We start from the raw sequence: 23,539 nt of genomic DNA on the forward strand, positions 1-23,539 counted from the left end.
TAATTCATACCACAACCAGACTCTGGAACTCCATGCCAACAATAATGAAAAAAGAAACTAAGTTGTTAAAATTCAGAAAGGGTCTAAAGACTTGGATTTTTAAAGGGGGAGTCCAAGCTAACTCTATACAATCCGATTGTTCTGAAGGTAGTGCCTAGGCACCTCCTGGTATATGTAGCGCTCTATAAATGCCTCATTTAATTTCATCCTATATTCAACATGCCTATCCAGGGCAGAAGCATGGTCCGAGAGCTATCTCATGGTGTGGCGCTAGGGGAGTAAAGCATTGCAATATTGTAATTGTCTATTGGGTTTTCCAGAAAAGCTGAAATTAAGTTCCAAGGTTAAAGCCACAGACACTTCATTAAACGACACAATAAGAATACTTGACAATCTCCCCAGCCATAGTCAGACCTCTTCCTCCTATAACCAGCTGGCTGGCACATGGCAACAAAAAAGAGGGTCCTGTACAAATTCCAAAGGCTTGTTTGTAAAGAGACTTTTAACTCAGGACCTGAATGCCGTCTTATCATTCCAATCCCATATCATTTTTATCTGCCAACCAGAATCTTCTGACTGCACCCAAACCACCATCTGCTACATCTAGATTATGGTCCTTTTACTACTGTGTAACCGTCAGTCGAACTGTCCAAATCCTAGCAGCAGGGTAGTGGAATTTTATGAATTGGCTAGTGAACGCGAGAGAAAAGAGTAAGCCATAGTAAATAATCGTGTAGGGAGAAATATGTCTAACATAAAAAATACTTCAAATAATGGCAAAAATATGAATAGTTTAAATGATGTCAAAAGAAGGAATACATGACAGATCGATGAAAATAAGAATAATTAGTTACCCTAGAGAGGATAGGAGTTTTACTTTAAATCTTAGGGGATGAACTGCTGTATATAAGGTTCAAGAGCCTATCTTGACAAATGGTAGACCTGTAAGTGGATTGAATGATTTTTTGTGGTTTGGAGGGCGATTGGGGAGAAGATAATGCAAAATCTGATTTAATGGCTGCATTTCATGCATTGCAGAGATGTTGTTCCATGCTTTTGATGACAGAAAGGCTTTTCCCTTTTCCTGTAATTGCTACACTACTTTGCATTCAGGCATGATTTAACTTGAGTTTATTTGCAAGGGACTACAACATCTTGCATCCATATTTGATTTACAAATGTTTGTCTCTTGGAGATCGCAAAGCTGTATCCTGGGTTTTGGGGCATGTGGTTATTATCATTTGGAATATGACTCAGAATTTCCATACACCATATGGCTAAGGGAATTAATGTGCTCCTTGATTCTAACTGTACTCTCTCATATTTCATCTTTCTTGGAAGTTGGCACTCCCTCTCCATTCCGACTTTTTGTGCTGGTTTGCTTTGATTAGGGCCTTATTGTGACATCATTTCCCTTTCCAACTGTTTATGAAGTGGTGGTTGGTTTAAGAGTGGTAATGTGCATGCACCATAAACCTCTGGGAACCCCAGCTATACATAAGTAACTTAGTATTTCTGGTGCAAAAATAAACTTCATGCTATCTCTGTATTGCCATATGATCTACATAACCTGATCCCTGTCTACCTGCATTCAGTTTATTTATTGTACTTCTATTTCTGCCAGGCTGCAAACTATGAAGCATGTCTGCAGCATCTCAGCTGTCTTCAGGAAATCAACAAAGATGACTATAAAATACTTTTAAATACTGCTGTTGCAGAGTTTTATAAAAGTGAACAGACCATCACTGACAATTTAAAACAAACACTTCATCAACTAAAGAACCAGGTAAGATTACATTGCATGTAGTTGTCTACATCACTGTTAAGCCAGATGTATTTTCTATTCCTATTTGTTTCATTTCAAATTACATTGATGGGCAAAATTCTTGGTTGATTGAGACATTGAGTGCTTGCCACATTCAGGATTATGCATTGTTGCCTTTGTTTAGTGTGGCGGTATTTTACGGTGGAGTAATGGTAAGTATAAGAAACAGCCTATTGATGGATCAAACTGAATATTCAGATCAACCAGGAATATTTTTTTTGCCAACCTTTTTTAAAATGTGTATTTAAATTTCAATGAATGCAAAACAATAAGCATATTACAAGATGCTTCCAATGGTCCTGCTACTAGATTGGCATGCAAGTTTCAGAGTATACTCTACGGCATTATCAAGTGGGCGATCCTTTGGGTGTGCCCTGTGGGACAGTGATGCATTTATACTGTAACTGTTAGGAGCATATCATTGATGCTCATGGGCCCCTATAGGATTGGGTGATGAGCCCATAGATATTTGTTGTGTGATTTCTGGCGTGTGGGGATATCTGGGTGCACAAGTTCTAATCTATAAAATTCTTTCCACCTCCCCCCCAGCCTTTCTCAAACTTGAGATGACAACCTTACGTTGCGTAGACCACTTTTTCGGCCCCCATGCATGCATTCATATAATTTATTATTGCAAAATTTGTTAGGCGCACAGCTACCCGAGGGGTTTCCCGGGGGGGGGGGGGGGAGAGAGACACAGAGAGAGAGAGACACTTGATTAAAACCACCAAGTCTTTAAACCCCTCTGTGCTGGGAGGGGAAGCAGCCATAGAATCCTTTTTAACCATTTCAGGACTGCAAAGCAGGTAGATGACACCTTGGCTACTTGTTGTTTCAGAGACAGAGATTCATCCATAATGAATCCCATATTCTTAACGCTATTCACAGGCTCGACCAGAGCTCCCAATTCGGGGGGCTAGTGCTGAGGCCCCCAAAGATCATGTCTTTTGCCTAAGATCATATTACTTTTTGTCTGCACTAGGACTAATGAGCAGCATATTTGTTTTTTCCATGAGAGGTCAAGCAGCACAAATTGGGGATTGCACAGGATCTCCTTTCCCAAGACATCACTTAGATCTTTAAGGACCACTTATCAATAATGTGGAATCCTAGGGTAGGACCACTGTGTAGTGGAGAAGGAACTGTCTGAAGTATTGCATCTCTTACAAGTGGGAGTTTGAGCTTTCCCCATTTTATACAGTGTGGCCCTGTTCAGATGCAATTAGCAAGAATTGTCCCTGCTCATATGATTTAATTTTAAGCATCACTTGTTCATCCAGGAACAGCTTGTCCAAAGTACTGCCCCTTGCAGCCATATGGATTTTGCTTGGTGTATGATCATAACCTGTCGTGCATCACATGCTGGTGTAATCTGGGTTAGCATTGCTCTGCTCATCCTTACTCTGTTTTCCTCATGTCATTGGCAAGTCTAGCCCCTTTTGTTTGTTCTTTTTCAATACTTTTGTCGTCAGAATGCTATCGATTAGTAGTCCTCTCTTAAACTTGCCTACTTCACTACTACATTCTGCCTAACAGATGTTGCTTACTCATTTTATAATGTAACTGCATTGGGGACATCTGGGGGTCATCTTAACCCCTTCGGTGCTCATGACGGAACGGTTCCGTCATGAGCCACGGTTGAGCTGTGCTCATGACGGAACCGTTCCGTCATGACCACGCCCGCGCAAGATTCCGTCAGCACAGCGGCGGAATCTGCGCAGCATGGAAGGGGTTAAAGACTTACTCAGGTTTATGTTTATCAATGCTTGTCATGCTCCCAAATCTCTAAAATGCATTCTTCTGACTGAAGCATTTGAGCCCAAACTTTTTCTTGCTCTAGGTTTACTGGCCTTCTGGGAGGAGCAAAGAGCTTCTTAAGGAGTTTTTCATTTTTTGTCTCGCTTACCAGACAGCGCAAGCTGTCTGGTTGAGAAAGACCTATTGTGAACTTACAGTGGTCTTACAGTCCACCCATTGCTTGATTTTATTACCACTCTGATTTGTTTGCTTCTTACTTGATGGCATACATTCCTCTACTTTTGTTTCTCCCTGCTCTGGAGCATAACCTTTTTACAATCCTTTTAATTGGCTGACTTGTATCTTTCCACTGTTTACATTTAGGAGTCTACTTTTTAGGTCTCGCGTGAGCCAGTGCCTGCGCTGCTCTGGGGAGACATTTTTAGTAAGTGGGCTCAGAAAATGCTACCATGGCCGGCCTAGAGCTTGCGGTTACGTGCGCGGGCGCGCTTACGAGCAGAGGCGCCATCTGGCTTTCCTCGTCATGCTCATTAAGCGCAGGGCTCGCAGCGCGCCATCAGTTTCGCGGCCGCGCGGCCAATGCTTGTTATGTAATGAGCTGTAAATGTATGAAGATAACATTTTTGACATTTGTTTTCAACACAATGATTGAATTATCAGTATTTGAAGGGGCTGTAATGTTTCTCTTGTTTACAGTGATGAATGAAGAAATGTTAATATCTTCTTTAAAAAATGATCTTGTTAGTTTAGCCACTCTCTCCATATTTTCCTTCCTGGGCTCTCTTGCTAGCACCCTGTAATGCTAATAAGTTACCTCTCGCGTATGTTCCGCATAGCATTAGTTAGCCTCCTTTTATGATGTGCGCCATTCACAAAAATGTTGATTACTAAAATTCATGGTTCAGCACCGCTAAAATAAAATACCGGACTGTTTTTGAAACATTAAAATGTCATTAAAATATTATCATAGCTTACAGAATTTTCCACCCCGTCTGAAAACAGATTAAAAAAAAGGAATCGCTCAAATTGAATATATTTTTTAAGCAAATAAGCGCTTAAAAGATTAAAAACTCTCTTGCACAACACTAAAATAAAAATTGTTGGCAAATAAAAAGATATGATTGGAAAGGGCTGTATAATTATTCACTGTCTCATAAATAAAAATGTTGCCATTTAAGTGGGAAGACGAACTATGGCACATCAGCGCCACTGAAGCCCCTCCAGGTGCATAGGTTCTCTGTATGGCATGACCAGCCCACTAACTTTTTTCACACATAATCAGCGGAAAACCAGGCTAGGTGTCAGTCACAATATCGGCACTTAGTTATTAGACAAACAGTCGGTTTGTCTAACTATTAAAAAACTCACACTGAAGCTGCGCCGCCCTCCCTCTTTCCTACCCACTCCCAGCCAACCGCCCGGAATTGCGGATGGCATCAGAAAGGCAAGTTAAAAACAAGAACGGCTATCACCGCTAGACTGAAGTTCACGATCAGGTCTACGACTGACTCACCTCATGTCACAAAGCAGCCAAGACCAGCCTCCTGCAAACCGCAAGATACCCCGACTGACAGAGAAGAGCTTAGGGGGTGTTTGTACACCATAGAGGCACGTGCACGTCGGAATTCTGTATAGCACAAGGTAATTGGCTGAGGTGATGCCAATGCTCCAATCCCCACGGTATTTTACACGCTACGAGTCAATTTCCAAAAATATATGCAGCCATTGGATTGGTTGTCGCGTGACCCGGATGTGCTGACATGTCATTTTTTAAAGTAATCCGTAATGTACGTGAGGAGTTAATTCACTAGTGGTTGTAGTTTTCAAAATGTTCTTGTCTGCTGTTTTTCGCTGTCAAGCTTGAGAACCGTATTCTGAGCCTCTGGTCCTGACATTGAATTCACCGGTCAGTCCGCGTAAGTAACGGACACATGGTCTCCTTATCCTGTGGGCTTAGTTTCCTTTTTATTTTTCTTCTTTTTTTGCAGTTTTATATAGCGTGAACTCGACCCAAAGGTATTGGGGCGCTTTACTTGAGCACCAGTTATGTTAGACGAGGACATACTTATAGTTTCTGAGTTAAAACAACACCTTAGGTTGTTTTAGTACGCCACGAAGACAGTCGACTAAGTTTGCGCTCCGCTTAACGAGAAACAATCAGTGTATTCATTAGTTTAACAAGAGCACATTTTTGTCATTCATCTTTCGTATTTGAGCAGCCAGACAAGTTTATCACAAAGTCTATTGTATTTCTTTGACTTTTAAACTGGACACCAGAATTGCCTATTGTGGTTGATTCATGAGCCTTTGAATTAGTGAGAGGAAAAGTTATTTCACTACACAGGCTTCTTGCAAACACATGCAGAGCCTACTGCTAGTGCTTCCTGTGCTGATAGAAAGGGTTAACCCTCCGTGCCCTCCATACCCTTGCCTTCGGATGCGTCGGTACATTGTTTTCCTCATCCATGCCTTATTCACAGCCTTTCCTTACAAATTGAAGAGCTGTAACCGAGTTTTAAAAATGTATTTGTGAAAGTTTCGTGCGTTTCTATGCTTATTTGTTGTTGAGAAGGCAGCTTGGCTATCTATTTAATTTCTTATTTAGGTTTGAAGAGTTTCTTTGTCACAGCAATGATAGAGCTCTTTACGGCTATGCTAATTCTCTGGTTAGTCGAGCATGGCTGTCTCCTTTCTTAACACAGTTACAGACTATTTAACCCCTTCTCGCCACTTCAGACTCCCTGACTCTAATTTTGTATTGTTTGGGTGAAAAAACAATGTTACTGCAGATGTCTTAAAAGGAAAAATTTGTATTTTTAAGCCTTTAGGCTACCGTAGGATTTAAGCTGATTGTGAGGCTCTTACACCTTTTTGGTTTTTTAAAGCAAGAACGGTCGAGCAAGAAGTTTGGAGTGACGTACGATTGATTACTTCATAGTTGTGTTTAGAAAGATACTTGTGCTATATTAAAGAGAAAGTTAGCATAGCTGTAAAGATTGCTCTCCCCGCCATGACCTGCATATGTGTGGTTTTTTTTGGTACGTAAACATTGTGTGGACTGCTGTAAATCACTAGTTCTGAAGCTTCCCACCGGGACTAAAACCTACTTTCTAAGCTGCTAAGTTGCTGGTTGGGGATAGCAAGCCACATTTGCTGTTCTTTATTGTTACTCAATAGAGAAAGAATTACTGGGTGATTGTTGCCAAGATTTAAAGGATCAAACCAAAACGTTGTGTTTTCTTGCAAAAAACAAAAAAAGTTCATTCTAAAGACACCCAAAGAAACATTTACGATGGTATAGAGACTTGTGGTAATTTTTTGTGCGACCCATGATGCACTAGGACACTTCTCAATATCATATAGATCAAAATGCTTACACTTTATGCATGAACCTAATGTAATCTGCACATATAAAATGACAGTGTTAGACATGTCTAATAAGATCTCCCTTCCCTAACAAACGAACTGTTCTCTGCCATTTGCTGGGTTTCACACTTTCTCTTTTCATAGTGCAAGGTAAGAGAGCAGCTTAGCTGTGATGCCAGATACTTAAAAATGCATTTTCTCCCTTTTATGGTTATGTGGGGATTGCTCCAAAGGCAAACATGCTTTTGACTTTGAAAAATGAAACACTGCATGGTGCATTGCAATTGTGTTAAGGCCTTTTTCACTACATTCACTTTTCTGTTAAGCTTGTGTTTGTATATCGAAGAAAAAAGGCATTTTTTTGCATAGCTACACAGTTTTTTATGAGCAGAGTTGCCTTCATTGCCAGTCATCTACGCAAGGCCACTGCACGCAACTGCACTCCAACAACACCAACAGAAGCATAACACCACCTCAGCATCACTCAGCCCAAGCTCAGAACCACCTCAGAAACAGTGCAGACCACCTCCACACCAGCACACCACCTCAACACCAGCACTGCACCAGTGCAGCACCTCCGCACTACAACCGCATCAGTGCAGCATCATCGCCTCAGCACAGCACCAGCGCAGCATCACTCAGTGCCACCATAGCATCACTCTGCACCACCTCAGCACCAGCGCAGCATTACCTAAGCCTCACTCAACACCACATCCTCAGCACAGCACTACCTTCGCATCAGTGCACCATCTCGTGCGCAGCACCATCGCAGCCCCAACACAGCATCAGCACAGCGCCACCTTATCCCCACCATAGCACCAATGCATCACCAGCACAGCATCACCTGAATATCACCAAAGCACCACCCCAGCACCACCCCAGCACCACCCCAGCATCACTCAGCACCTCCTCGGCATCACTCAGCACCACCTCAGTATCACACGGCTCCACCTCAGTATCACTCAGTACCACTTCAGCACCAGTGCAGCACCACCCCAGCTTCAGCATAGCATCAATGCAGCACCAACTCCGCCCTACCACAGAATTAGCACAGTACCAGCGCAGCACCACTTCAGTAGCAACTCATCATCAGTGCAGCACCACTTCAGCATTAGCACAACAGCACCAGTGCAGAATCCCCTTAGCACCAGTGCAGCACCACTTGAAGCCCAGCACAGCACCACCAAAGTTTCACTCAGCACCACCTCAGCATCACTCAACACCACCACAGGGTCACTCAGCAGCACCTCCGCATCACTCAGCACCACCCCAGCACCAATTGAGCACCGCATCAGCACAGCACCATCTTAGCATCAGCACAGTACCAATTCTTCATCAGTGCAACACCACCAGTGCAGCACCAACTCCGCATCATCGCAGCATTACCTCTACATCATTGCACCACCACCAGCGTAGCCCCACCTGCGCAGCCCCACCTCCACAGAAATTCAGAACCAACGTAGCACCACTTCAGCATCAGTACAGCACCACCTCAGCACAGAACCAACTCGGCATCACTTAGCATCACCTGAGCACCAGTTCAGCTCCACCACCTCAGCATGAGTCATCACCGTAGCATCACTCAGCAACTCAGTGCCACCTAAGTATTATTCAGCATCCCCTGAGCATCACCTCCAAACCAGCACACCACCACTTCAGCATCACCTCAGTATCACCTGTCACCACCACCTCAGCATCACTCCGCACCACCTCAGTCTGCACTCGGAATCTGGCATCTGTTGATTCTCCCCAAGTGTCACTCCTCTGCTCTTATTGTAATTGAGGTACTATTTCCCAACCTCCACCCTCCCGTTGTTTATGTCCCCCTCCCCATAACAAACAAGTATTGGCATAGCCAATAGGTCTCGCTTTTGGGACCTTATAAGTATTTAGTTAAGCAGCACAATATCCTTTTTGCAACAACATCAACTGTTGCATGGCTAAACACTTATAAGGTCCCAAAAGCGAGACCTATTGGCTATGCCAATGCTTGTTACTTAGATGTACCTTATTTGTCTGTTCTCATGTCTCGGTGCAAATGTTGACAACACATTGATAAGTTTGAGACTATGTAGTAGAATTTCCAGTACACACCGTCCTAAAATTATTTTAGACCAAAAAGATCTTGCGAGACAATTGGAGGTCACGCCCAATTCAGCTTGTGGAGTTTGAGGATGCCATGCCATGAACAGCAATTCCTTTCTCCAATAAACAGTTGCTACATGTCATGTGCAGTCTGTCCAGCAGTGAGACCAGATAAGGATGCATCAGTTTTATCGCTGATTTTGCTGGTGAACATTAGTAATAGTAGGTCAGCAGACGACATGGATTATGGCAGGGGTTCTCTTTAGATCACAGTTGTGCTCTATTGTTGCAAGAATTAAGACTCTCAGTTGTCAAAATGACATTGTTCGCCATTAAGTGAAACTCTCACAGAGTGAAACTGCATCAACATATAGGTCACATACTAAATGAGTGAGACCCAGGCGTAAGACTCTTATTCAGTGAGTGACACTGCCCAGAGATGTAAGACACACACTTAGCGAGTGGCAACGTGCTCCAAGAATTGAAACCAGTACCCAGTGAATGGGACTGTGCTCAAAGAGTCCGATATAAACCTAATAAGAGAAACTATGTAGCAAGGGGTTTAACTTTTACACAATGAAACTGGGCATGAAATGTGGGAGAGAGACTATGCATCAAATGAGTGAGTCTGTGTTCCAAGACGTGGACTTGGCACCATGTGAGTAAGGATGCTCCCAAAAGTGAAACATACAGTGAATGAGATTATGCAATAAAACTCACCCATGAGTCATATGCTCCCTAGTAACAAACCAGCATTTGCAATGCAATCGGTCTCGTCTTTGGAACCGTATAAGTATTTCACTATGCAGCACATTATCCTGGGTGCTGCAACATCTACTGTTCTTTTACATGGAAGCTTTGACAATAATAGGTACATTGTCGCACTGCGTTTAGGCTGATCTCCATCTAGCTGTACATTTTAACACTGACATCTGGTCGGTGGCCTGCAGCGCCCGCTATGCCTGTTACCAGTTCCTTGCCAAAGGCATAACACTTTCGCAGATGCCGTTCGAGGGGGCAGAGGGCCTGTCACAGTTTAAGTTGTGTTGAATTCAGGGACATAGGTATCATCAGTGCAGCATGTGCAGTGGCACTGGGGCCCAGGGTTAAGCTGCGCCCACAGCACACTAAATATGACAAACTTTTACTAGCCTACCAGGGTACCCAAGGCATTTCTTCCTGTTTGCACTGGCGCCCAAGAACCTTTACACCATGCACATGTCCAGGGGTGCAGTAATACAGAACCAAGTCACAGGAGGAATAAAGCACGGACCGGGGCACATCTCCACCTCCAAGCATCGCAATGGGCGAATCAAGGGCGATGGTTAACTAGCGAAGCTGTAACAATTTTAGCCTAAAGGAGTACATATAGAAGCTCTGAGTGGTGTGAGAAGCTGTGTTTTCATTCTGAAGCACATGCGCGTGTGCCTCCGTGCAAGGTAATACTCGGGTGAACAGTGCTGCAGACTGAGCATGTCACCGTTCTAGAGTGCAAAGCACAACTAAGGCCGGGATGCACAGCAGTACTGTAGGGCGATGCACCGAAATAGTAGAGGGTACACAACATGGACGGGATGCTTATCAGTACAGCCTCGGTAATTCATGGCTGCACAGGACTGGTGAGGATGACACTACTATAGTGTAGTGCAAGACAGTGGTACAGGGTAGTGGACTACAGTGCTGCATCAGCGGTGGACACAGCTCTGCACTCGAGATGTCCAGTGGTGCTCGAGCAGAATTGTATGTAGTACTTCAGAGGGGGGGCATTACAGTACTACTGTATTCTCCAGCGCTACAGTGGCGAGAAAGGGCAGCGCTAGAGGGGAAATGCAGGGTAGCTCGGTTGTGCTGGGATACACGGTAGGGGTATGTCAGCCATGAAGAATAAAGAAAAAAATTTCAGGCATGAAAATCAGGACGCTTGCCTCAGATTTGGGCAACAGCACTTCGGTAAACCAACCAAAAGTTGCAACGAGCCGACATGGGGGGGGCGGGGGGTGGCAGTTTGGCGGCAAGGGAAGATGCAAGGTGAACACAGCAACAATCGGGTTTGGAAAACCTCTGTCGCCATATTGTAAAAAGTTGTAGAGAAGCATTGAGCGTTCACCCATTTATGTGTTGGTAGATTGCGAGCTGCCATGTTAAAATCACATAGTGCACCAGAAGTAGTGGCGGCAGTACTAGCTGGAACAAGCATTGGCCGCGCGGCAGTAAAAGCGACGCCGCGCGGCAGTAAAAGCGACGCCGCGCGGCAGTAAAAGCGACGCCGCGCGATCACTCTGAAAGCGAAAGTGATCGCGATCACTCTGAAAGCGAAAGTGATCGCGATCACTCTGAAAGCGAAAGTGATCGCGATCACTCTGAAAGCGAAAGTGATCGCGATCGCGCGCTAAAGCACGTAGGGATGCGCGCGCAGAAGCGGGAGGAGGGGCGGAAATGGTGCTGAAGGCTGGCGCAGGAAAGGCAGATGGCTGGGCGAGAAGGGAGGGGGGAATTCGGGGAGCAGCTGTGCGTGTGCACGCCATCGTGCACTCAAGCTTGTAGCCAGCACCAAAATGTGGGTAGCACTTTCAAAACCCACCTACTAAATGTCTCGTAGCGCATGCGCTGGCTCAGGCGAGACCTAAAAAGCGATAACTAATTAGCATTAGAACAGGCAGGGAAAAGTTGCCAGCATTACATGGACAAAAAAACTAGAACACATTTTTTGTGTTAATTCTGTTTTTAGGTCTCGCCTGACCCAGCGCATGCGCTGGTCTGGCGAGACTTATTGAGAGGGCTCCAAAAAGTGCTACCAGGCCAGCCTAGAGCTACAGTGCATGTGCGCGTGCGCGCGCGCCGCACTTTACCGCAATTACTTTCACTTTCGCGGCCGCTTCGATGTTTGGTCGTGATCCCGATCGCGATCACTTTAACTTTCGCGGCCGCCCTGCCGCTTTGCATAGCCAATAGGTCTCGCTTTTGGGACCTTATAAGTATTTAGTTATGCAACTGTTGCATGGCTTAACACTTATAAGGTCCCAAAGGCGAGACCTATTGGCTATGCCAATGCTTGTTATTATGGTCGTTCAGTTGTACAAAAAGTTTTCTTGGTTATAAATAGGGTAACAAAAATGGTTATAACACTTTTTTTATTATAACTTTTCAACATGCTGCACAGCATTCAAAATGCTCTACAACACAGCTAAAAGACATTAACAAAGCCAATAGCTCTGTCTAAACACTCATAAGGTCCCAAAAGTGAGACCTATTGGCATGCCAATGCTTATTTCTTTTTCACTCAGCACTCCATGAGAGTTGCATGTGTGTTCTAACTCTCCCTCATGCGCTGCTCTCGTTGCAAGTACCAGCCCCCCTCAAATACTGACGCCCCCCCCCCCCCCCCCCCCTCTGCTGTAAAAGCACAGCAACAGGGATATGTTTGCTGGGGTATGGCTGAAGAGCACTCTTTAAGGGTTATTTTTGTTTTATCCCTGTCATCCCACGGGTTGCGTGAAAGCACAGTCTTCGACACACAAAGGCATTTATTGAACTGGGGGAAGGCAATCTGCTGCACTTACTGAGCTGGCATCTGGGCAGATGGAGTAGTTAGCATTACACCTGTCATGAAGTCCTGTAAATCTGCTCCATGGACAACTACAGAGGTCCAAATGCTAAATCCTGTGGAAAGTATATTAGGTCTTGTCAAGCATTTCCCTTTACATTCTGACGCTGCCTTCTTTTTAAATTCTGTGCAGTTTCCTGAGTGAAAGTACTTGAGCAATAAACCAAGTTATTTATGGAGATTGAAAACATTGGATTTAATGTACAGTTTTGAGATACCGTAAGGTATACGTTTTGTTTTTTATCTTCTGTATTTTGATTCCTTTTTTTACTTTACAGACGAACATTGGCAAAACCAACAGCTTTGCTCTACAGTATAAAGGCAAAATCTTTTGTCTTTACCAGTGCTTGTTCCCTGTTTTGTTTTTGTGGCTGTTTTATATTGCTAGGTTGTTTCAACCTTTCGTCTTGCTGCCCTGCATATAGTTTAACATTTAAACATGGATAACTTTGGCAAAACCCAGCTGGTAATTTGACCAACTCAATGTGAAAGTCACATGCTCAACTTGATTTTTTTTAAAGAATTTGTTCCACAGGTTCGCCTCCGTTCCTAAGCTATGTCTCTGTCATTTACTTCGAGGCTCTGACAACTAGGGTAAAAAACAGTAGCCCCTTCCATTGCCATGCATGAGCGACAGTCCACATCTTTCTTTCCTAAAGCACAGATCACCCTTTCTTTTTTCCTCTCAAAGATAATCCTCCTCCAATTAATGATTTAGTATCCGTATTGTGTTTTGTTATGTTATCTTATGCAGATTTGTAGCATGGTCTTTCGCCTGGAAGGGTATCCTGGCGCTGAACAGATATGATTCTAACCAAGCCCATGGCCCAGTGAAATTTCTCAAAGCCAGGTCTTCAGCTTCTTGTAGAATTGAAGAAGTGAGCAGGAGGAAGCTGTTATGTGTAGTAGCAGGTTTCTCCGCGCTTTTATTAGGGATGTAGGAGAAATCTGAAATGCTTGATCTGGTTTTCTGCATGCGTGTGATGTGTGCATGTGGGAGTCTGAACGAGCGGAGGTGTCCGGAAAGTATGTGAAAGCAGAAGCTATTGTTGAGGTATGCAGGGCCAGTGTTATGTCTAGTCTTGAAAGTGTGAATGAGCAGTTTGAATTTGCTTGTTTATGTATGGGGATCCAGCGGAGCTGTTTCAGGTGTAGTGTGATACGAGTGCACAGTGGGAGGTTGAGAGTGATCCTGGCCGCCGAGTTTTGAAAGGTCTGTCTTCTGTTGAGTGTTTTGTTGATCCCACATTGAGGGTATTCCCGTAGCCCAGTTTGCTTGTGAGGAGGGTGTGTGCGCAGTGTTCCGGGTGCTGATTAGGAGCCATTTAAAAAACTTCCTCAGCATCTTCAGGGTATGTAAGTGTGAAGTAGTGACGGCGTTGTCTTGCGCAGTCATGTTGAGTTTCCTGTCTGATGATTCTGAGGTTCTTGGAGTGGGTGTTGGTCCTAGCTCTGTTGACCACCGGGTGGAGTCCAACAGTGAAGTGCTCTTCCCGAAATTAACTATTTTGGTCTTGTCGGTGTTCAGCTTCAGACAGTTGGTCTACATCCAGTGGGTAATTTCACACATGCAGGAATTGAAGTTTGGGTGAGTGAGTGAGCGAATGTGTTGCGTGTCATCGGCGTAGGAGAGCAGGTTGATGTCATGAGAGCAGATGGTGCTGGCTAGAGGGCACATGTATGTGTTGAAAAGGGTCGGGCTCTGGGATGATCCTTGCGGAACTCCGCAAATGTTCTCATGGTTGTCCGAGGTGTATGGTGCCATGCTGACTCACTGAATCTTTCCATTGAGGAAGGAGCTGATCCATCGGAGTGTGTGTCCTTGGATTCCAATGTCTTGTATGTGTTGAATGAGGATGGAGTGGGAGATCATGTCAAACATTGCGGTGAGGTACAAGAAGATGAGGTCTGCTGTAGCTCCTTCATCCAGAGTCATGCAGATGTCATCCATGGAGGTGATGAGGGCAGTTTCCATGTTGTGGTTGGGTCTGAAACCAGACTGAGTGGTCTTGAGGTTTTGGTGTGAAGTAATAAAAAATTATGAATGGAATGGTTGACTCCATCTGAGCCACTGGTAAAGATAGAAGCCGCATCCCAGTCAATTAATATTTTGCATACCATACCACCTCAGTATGGACTAAGCCATATTCAAATCATTCTTAACCCTGCTCCAATATGAACAGTCCAGCCCGAAATGCCAGTCCTGGTTCACATTCAACCAGAACTCGAGCAACCCAGAACTTGTTTCACCCTAGTTATGGGCTCATCAGTCGGGTATAGCCTGGTTCAGGTCAAAGGAAATCTACTCGCTCACTTGATATGGCAAGTCTGATTTTATCAGGGCAAGCAATTTTTAGGGCCTATTGTAGAAGGCTACACATTTAAACAGTTTGTGAATGAACTGCATCAATATTTCAAAATATGTATTTCGGAAATTAGGAATACACATTTTTTTGGTAATTCTGTGTGATGGACACAGATTTTAATAGGATGAAAACAAATCTGAACATTTTAATAGGTGATGTGCAAATGATGAATACTTTTGCTGAAACCCAATTTTCACACACTTGTTTATATGCTATATAGTTTTGTCAGCAAAATGGCATGTTAGCCGGAAAGTATGTGAACATTTCAATGGAAAATGTGCTGTCTGTAAGTGACAGCGTGCTACCACGTCATACTTTAGTAATATATTTATTAAAAGTGAATTTTAAATATGAACTGAGAAAAATTCCAGCCCCTGTCCTGATGACAATGCTATTGGTGAACTAAGTAGCAAGTCAGGAGTCGTACCCTATATGTAAGATAGATTCTTATCATTCGAGGGGCAAAAATTTAGTCTTATTAAATCAGACTAGTTTTTTTGTACAGCAGGAATGCCGAACTCGCGTATTTGAAGGTGCTCTCATATGTGATGAAGAAAATGTTGACTGTAAAATATAATATTGACCACGGATCACACAATTTGGTCCCGTTAACGGGCCAAGTAGATTATTCAAGTCACTACACCTGCAGGTCTGGTAACTTTTTTATCATTTTTTAGGCCTGTGGTTCTAGTGGCACAGTGTGCATGGGATCCACTGTTGGGCAAACCCTTCCCACTTAGGGCGTCCCACTGAAGTATATAAAAAAAAATTGGATGAATTTCCTGAATCAATCTCAGCCACTGGTAATTACCTGTGCAACATCCCAGCCCATTGGTATTTTACACACGATACCAACTCGGTTTGAATCTGGCCATATGAAAATCAGTCTTGTCCCTGCTCTAAGAGGAACAGTCCAACCCAACTGCCAGGCCAGGCCTTGTTGGAGCAGGGTCAAGACTGATTCAGATATGGCTAGGTCAAACCTGAGGTGGCATTGTGGTTGGAAAATTATGAATTGGGATACGGCCCACACAATTACCAGTGGCTGAGATCAATGCAAGCATTCCATTCATCACATTGTTTTTGATGCCCAAGGAGTTGGTGTTCATTGATGCATTTGGTGTGGCATCTGTTGATGATTTTGTCTAAGACTGGCTGGGAATGGTTGTAGGGAGATCAGTCTGTTGTTGGCGAGTGCCGAAGAGCCCACAGAGCGTTTCTTGAGCAATGGGAGGATAGTTGCATGTTTCCAAGCACCTAGTTAGGTCACAGAAGAGATGGAGCCATGCAGAATAGGTGTTAGCATGACACTGATGGGTTGCAGTCCTCTGGAGTAGGCCTGGTGGGAACAGGTGTCTGATGGGGACCCCTGAGTAGATGAGCTTCATGGTGGCGAGGTTTTTTTTGGGGTGATGATGGGCTGTATGTTTATCATAGTGTTTTATTAATCTATGCAGAAGATGTTAACTGCGTTGGTACTTTCATAGAAATGTTGGCTCCCTAAGAAGCAAAGTTATTATACATTTCGGGAGGAAAAATGATCTTCTAAAATTCGCCATAAACGGCTTGTGGGCACATTTGTCTCTCCAGATATGTCGGACGTTAAAATGTCCCTTCTCAACCACTCTGCAAAGAGCTTAATTGCCTTTTAAAAAAACAAATCACGAAGGTAAAGTAGGAGATTATGGTGACTGAGAAACTGACTCCTCTTTATGCAAACCCCTTTCACACCAATCACTGCCTCCTTTTTTTTTTTTTTTATTTATTATTTTTTATTTATTACTGAAGGTCAGTAATTTATAACCTTCCAGACCCTCTGATTCCATGTTAAACTTCACGCATGTGTTGGTGGTCAAGGAAACTCATCCCTTATTTTGCCCCAGATATCTCCCTAATGTGCTTCTCAACACCCCTCTGCTCTGCCGTTCTCTGTGTTCCGTTCTTGCCCATGAGCTTCTTAGCCTCGCCCCCATGTTGCCTTCTAGCTAGTGTGCTTTTCACCCCAAGCTCCACATTGTCCACATGTTACTTCCGCCCCTCATCCCTTGTATTGCTTCTGCCACCATCCTTGACCCTCCATGTTGTTTTTGCAGCCCCATGTTGCTTTCCTCACCCACTTTGAAAATCTGCCCACCACCCGTATTCCCTGTGTTGCTTCTCCCATGTTGCTTGCCCCTAACCCCTTTAAAATAAAGCTTTCAAACGTTTTTCTTCTCTTTTCAGTTACTAATCCAGCTCGGGTAGGTTACTAAACAAAAACGTGCACCTGCAAAATAATGCAGATGGCTGTGTCAAAAGCGCTCCCCGCCCCCCCCCCCCTCAAATTCCTTAGCCATGTTGCTCATCATTGGGGATGCTCTCCAGAATTGGTAAAACTATTGGCAGAGCCAATAGGTGCCAAAGGGGCAACTTATTGACTTTTACCAATGCTTGTTTCCATAAGACGTCTGACAGACCTTCAAAGGTCTCTTCAGCACCTGTTATATTCAATAACTATGTCACTGAGTTTCGCATCCAGGAAGTTGGCTTAGCATATCATTCCTAGGCCTCCAGCGTACACATTTTATTACTGGTGCATTCTACCTCAAGTGCCTCGACGAGCATTTCACCAATCTTGTCTGGATTGAGGATGCACATAGGTTGACTTCAGCACTTTGCTGCCCAGACTAAGACAATCTCCTTTGGAACAGCCCTCATTCTTTGCCCCCATTCTCCAACAGTGCCCTCCATCGGAGTCGCATCATTGCATCGCTTCTAGAGACAAATAAGTATGGTTGACCCAATATATAGGGGTGCAACCTCTGACGTCTATATGCCGGGAATCTGTTTACTTAAGCACATATTGTTAAGATTGTACGTTCGAATTGGATGCATTTGTGGTGCCCTTGACATGTCTGCTACTTAAAGAACTTGAGCCTATTTTGCCTGTGTTATGGCCATTCAAATAACTTGTTGCACTTCTGTAGTCCCTGGGCCATCCACAGTTGCGGGGGTGAAGACCGAATGTCGTCCTGTTTGTTGCAGTCTGGTCCATTTACACCTATTGCCGTTTGCTACATTTTAGTAGTTAAGGACTGTTTTGACTAATGGGTGCTGTTGAACAGGTTTTTGTTTAAAAAGTAATTATCTCTTGACGTAAATAAAAACTCGACTTTTTGTGTTGTTGCTGAAGATCTGTTTATTGAGTTTTCCATAACATTACAACACATTTGTACTATCAATAGGCATTTGCATTACAGGAGCAGTACTTACAGGAAGATATGCAGGACACGCATTGAAGCTGCCCAAACCACAGGGAAGGGGAAGGCCTGCGGTTTTCTCATTTGCTCCTTTTAGCAAAACCAGGAGAACCTAAGGGGAGGACAGAGTGATTTGCTCCTGTATCAGTGCATGCCTATATTAAGAATGAAACAGATAAACAAACGGGGAGGAAGGGGAAGAGGGGGAGGAAGGGGAAGAGGGGGATGTTGGGGAAGGTCAGGGGGTCTCCAGCCGGTCACTCTTGGCTACAGAAGTGTTAGAGGATGCGGGGACGCTGGTCTCAATGTAATTACCACACACCTAGACTCCAGAGGGAGCGGCAGGAAACTCTCTCCTATGCCGATGTGCCAAACAGTTGAAGGGCGTTCAGTCTGGGGTGGTTAGATGCATAAGTAGTCTAAGCGGGACATGTAATCAACAAGAGGTGCTGAGAGTCGCAGGAACGTCTTATCTGTGAAGGACAATTTGTGTGTTATCTGCTCCATGGCAATGGTGTGCCAAACCTGTGCAAAACAAGACACTGCCGAGCGAGACCTGCAGGCTTGAGCTATAAGCTGTTTGACAGCGCCCGTCATATGGCGTATGAGATACCAGTCGGCTTGGTTCTTCAGCCAATGATGTGGGGCGGATACCCAGAATGATTGCGTGATAGTCTGTTTATAAAGGATAGCCCAGGGTGCCCTTCATATGACCCAAAATCTCCTTCCAAAAATGGTAAGAGAAGTGCACGGCCACCATATGTGGTGAAAGTCGCCCACCTGCGCCCCACAACGCCAGAACGTGCTTGGGGCTGCAGTGTAAATGGAGTGAAGATGGGCTGGGGTATAGTGTCACTGGAGCATTACCTAATAGGCTGTCTCTTGCTGAAAGCTGCTTCTATGTGTTCGTGGGATATCTCCATAGCAGTTCCCATTGTTTCTGAGTGATGTCAGGAGTATTGTCTAGAGCCCATTTCCACTGGTATGGATGGCAGGGGAGGAGGCAATATTGTTTTAGGTCATTGTGCATCTTAGAAACCAGACCACGGGTCCCTTCAAAGCTGCAAACAAGTTGTTTGAAGAAGGTAAGGGGACAGGTGGCGGCTTTTGCATGGGGGGTGGAGGGCCCAGTGTCTGAGCTTGAAGTATTGGTGACGGGTAGATGGAACTCTTTCTTGCACTGGTTGAAGGGTTTGGCCCTAGAATAGGTCCTGTAGGAGTCTGCACTCTTCCATGACCCAATCTTTAGAAGGAATCCCGAAGGAGAACAGGAGAGAAGGGCGGGTTCCGTGCAATTGGAGTGTTTGGGGACTGGAATGTGGTCAGACTCCTGCACTGGCCAATTTGTCCCATATAGTACTATGTGTGTCGGGTAGCAATGTAAGCACTGCAAGGACAAACCTGCTTCTGAAGCCAGGCAATGTCCCAAAGCGGCCAACAAGCTACTGCTCGATCCATGTGTACCCAATGTTTCTTGCTCTCCCGTACCACCCACTCAGAGATGTAGCATAGATGGGCAGCCCAGTAGTAATCGTGGAGGTTGGTACAGGCGAGCCCTCCCTGGTTTCTAGGAAGCATAAAAGTGCAGCAGAAACTTTGGGGCACCTCCTCTTCCTTATGAAGGAGTGAAGACCCCTTTGCAGTCGCTTGATATAGTTGGAGGGAAGGGCAGTGATTGATTAGAATCAATATAGAAGCCGGGGAAGAATTTTTACCCCATTGATGCGGCCTACTATGAAATATGGAGCGGTCTCCAGTGCCGGAGGTCTTCAGGTATTGTCTTACGATAGCGTGACCAATTAGCCCGCGTCCAGGTGGTTAGAGAGTTTGTGATTGTGATGCCTAGGTACTGAAAGGAGGGAGAGGACCATTGAAAGGGTGTAAGTGCCTGTAAGCGTTGGAGATGTTGCAGTGGGAGAGTGAGGTTAATTGCTTGTGACTTGGCCAAGTTAATCTTGTACCCAGATACCTGGTCATAGCTCTGTAGAGCGTGGATAGACCACTGTGGGGAGGGAAGTGTCTGGCTCAGTCAGGTCAAGGAGCAGATCGTCTGCATACAGCAGTACTTTGTTATCTTGTCCCTCAAAGGGAATGCCCCAACGCCTGAAGGTTGCTGCAGATGGATGGCAAGTGGCTCCACCACGAGGGCAAATAATAGGGGGGATAAAAGGCAGCCCTGCCTAGTGACGGAAAGAACGAGTCGCCTGGTCATTAATTCGGATAGCGGCGGTGGGTGACGAGTATGAGGCCATTATACTACTGACCACAACTGGGCCCAGTCCTAAATTCTGGAGTACCACTCTTAAGAAGGCCCAGCTTGCCCTGCTAAATCCTTCTCGGCATCGAGGGAGAGAAGAGTAGGGCTGGCGTGTTGTTGGGCCTTTTTGACTATGTGAGCGAGGGGTCAGACATTGTCTGACCCTTGCCGATGTCGTCGTATAAAGCCAACCTGATATCGGAGTTTGTAGGCGGTAGGACACTATCTTAGTGTAGTGCTGTGCGTCTGTATTCAATAAGGCTATTGGATGGTAAAATGAACAGTGTTTGGTCTTTGCCAGGCTTGGAAACTAGTGTAAGTTCGGCATTGGACAAAGTAGGTGTAAGGCCTGTGGCATGGGTGAGTGAGTTGTAGAGCATGAGCAAGTGGTCTTGAAGCTGTGGCAAAAAGACCACGTAGACAGCCGGGGTAAGGCTGTCCGGGCAAGGGATTTGCCCTTGGGAAGCTCTTTAAGGGCCATTGAGAAGGGTTCATCCAGGTCGAGGATCAGAGATGGGTCTAGTGGTTGCCAGGGGCAGCTCTGGAGGTACTTGGCTATCTCAGTTCGATCCTCTCACCTGGAAGTATAAAGGCACTGGTTGGAAATGCTCTTGTTTGTCTCACTCCCTGATAGCCCAGCCAGGAACGTGTGTCTGAATTGTTTTCAATGTGGGACCTAGCATGTTTGTTGGTGGTGCAGACTACGATCGAGAAGAGAACCCACCTTGTCCCCTCTCTCATAATACATTTGTTTAAGTGGGAAGAGGGAGCGCTCAGCTTTGTTGAACCTGTGTGTCCGGAGCTGGCCCCGCAGTATAGCCATACTGCTTATCAGTTCGCTCTAAGGAGAGAATGTCTTCTGTGAGCTTTGCTTCAAACAGGAGTGGCCCTCGATCTCTGACTATAGAGACAGAGGTCATCACACCGGGTATAATGGCTTTAAACCTGTCCCAAAGGGTATGGGGTGAAGTGTCGTATAGAGAGTTAAGTGCAAAGTATTTAGTGTTGGCATCTTTTATATCTGCTTTGTCGATTGGGTCTCTCAGCAGTTGAGGGGGGAGGTGCCAGCGCGGGTGTGCGCGGTGTCCATGTAAGCTCAACATGTGTGTGATCTGAAATAGAGATGTTGGGTTCGCTGCGGATGTGAGGTTACTCAGTAAGGAAGAGGTGATAAACAGGTAGTCAACGCGGAGTAAGATAAGTGCACTAGGGATAAAATGAGTAGCCCTTCGTGTCCAGGTGTAGGTATCGCCAGGCATTAACTAGACCTGCGTCTCGGAGCTCCCTCTTAAGTATCCTATACATAGCTCCTGTGCCCTGGATGTGTGTTGTGTTTCTGTCTAAATCGAATTCTCAGACTAGTTGAAATTACCCCTAACAGGCCTTAGTTGTTCTGTGAGTACTTGACCTATTAATGCATCCTGTGTTTGATTAGGGGCAAAGAGGTTGAGGAGTGTTAGTGTGTCACAGGCAGGGTGAGGAATTTCCCGCCTTGGTCCCTAGCCATTTTCACAGCTTTTGTGTAGAAGCCCCTCCTGCAAAGTATGGCAACACCAAGGGTCTTAGAGTTGGTAGATGCCCAGTGCTGGTGAGAGTACGTAAGGTGAGCTGTGCTGTGGCAATCGGTTCTAAGCAGGTGGGTCTCTTGCAGGAAGATAACGTCAAGGTCATGTTGAATAAAAGAACGTCCGACCTTGCGCCGTTTGCTTGGGGAGTTGAGCCCACAGACATTAAGGGAGAGCAACTTCAAATCACGTGGGGTACCCATGTAAGGGGTAAAATGCTCAGTGCCATCTCGTGAGTGCTGTTTGGTGGAGAGAGTCTCACCTCCCCCACCCTTAAGCTGCCAGGATGTGGCATAGACCATGGAGGCAGTGTAGAGACCTGTAAGGGAGTGTAAGGGTATAGGACTGTGCGGGGGTAGCAAGAGGGGCCACCAGGGGCAAACGTTGTGAACCACTCCATATCAGAAATGTTTTAAGGCATGGGCAAAGTGGGCTCTGGCCTCAACTTTTCAGTGGGTGCCTGAGAGTCTTGCCCCGATTACCTTGAATAATTCTTAAACAGTTTGTTGTAAATAGCTGTTTCCCATTAATTTATTTTGAATGTGGGCAATGTGTGTGAGCCTATTACAGACATTTTCTGACAAATGTGTTTATATTTCATACAACACCCATAAAAACGTTTCTTTTGGATCAAAATAGGACCTCACATATGAGAAATGGGAGGGGGGGGGGGTCACAGAGATTATTTGCAATAATATAAGTGAGCTGCTGATGTGTTACATTATTGAAAACACACATCACTATCCCTGAATATTAGATGGAAAAACAGTTCGAATTTGGACTATTCCGTCTGTGCAGGGTCAGTGACCTGGCCAAAGAGGGCATGATGGGGTTGAAACTGGATCATAAATTCAAAGCTGTTCTGAACGATGGCCCCCAAAATACGTTTGGCCCAGGGCCCCCAAAATTCTTAAGACGTCCCTGCTCCATATAGGATTCGGAGAAGGTTACAGGACCCTATTGAGGTGTCACCCTAAATGGAGAAAAGCTCAGTAAGGGAGGGCAGGAGGCCAGAAGAAATGCAGAACAAAACATTGCGTGACAAACCAGTCCTGTAATGGAGAAGAAGGAAATTGCAAATTGCGACAAATAGGTATTAGGAGTTCAAATACAGAGCCCCGAGCCCTGCCAAGTGGGCTGATGTTCGGTGGGCCGGTGAGTGTCCAGAGCAGTTCAGGAGGGAGGCAGGGATGTATTCTGTTTAATTTTCTTCGGTCGAGGAGTGAGAGGGCTCCTTCATCTTCTTTTTTTTTTTTTTTTTTTTTTTTTTTTTTGAAAATTTTTTTATTAAACAATAATTCGGTTACCAGTATGGGCCTACAACCACCCGGGCCGGCCGCTAGGTACATAAGGAAATATACACATATCCAGGCTACAGTCAGTTCCCAGGGCACTGCCCCGCAGTGGCTCAAAATAGTTCTCGAAGAACAGCAAGCGTCAGTCCAACAATAACAGAAACAAAAGGAAAAACAAT

The 23,539-nt window shown here is 45.0% G+C and overlaps 1 protein-coding gene across 4 annotated transcripts in view; it reads left to right on the forward strand.

The window, feature by feature from the left end:
* The window catches only part of CNOT10 (CCR4-NOT transcription complex subunit 10), a 418,130-nt gene that overhangs the window by 15,498 nt on the left and 379,093 nt on the right, over positions 1 to 23,539 (forward strand). For all 4 annotated transcript variants that reach the window (XM_085630585.1, XM_085630583.1, XM_085630584.1 and 1 more), the window contains exon 3: positions 1,625 to 1,786. In XM_085630585.1, coding sequence (XP_085486711.1) covers positions 1,625 to 1,786 — 162 coding nt within the window. The remainder of the gene's footprint in view (positions 1 to 1,624; positions 1,787 to 23,539) is intronic.

The sequence above is a fragment of the Triturus cristatus genome, chromosome 10, assembly GCF_964204655.1.
Source record: "Triturus cristatus chromosome 10, aTriCri1.1, whole genome shotgun sequence".
NCBI lineage: Eukaryota > Metazoa > Chordata > Amphibia > Caudata > Salamandridae > Triturus > Triturus cristatus.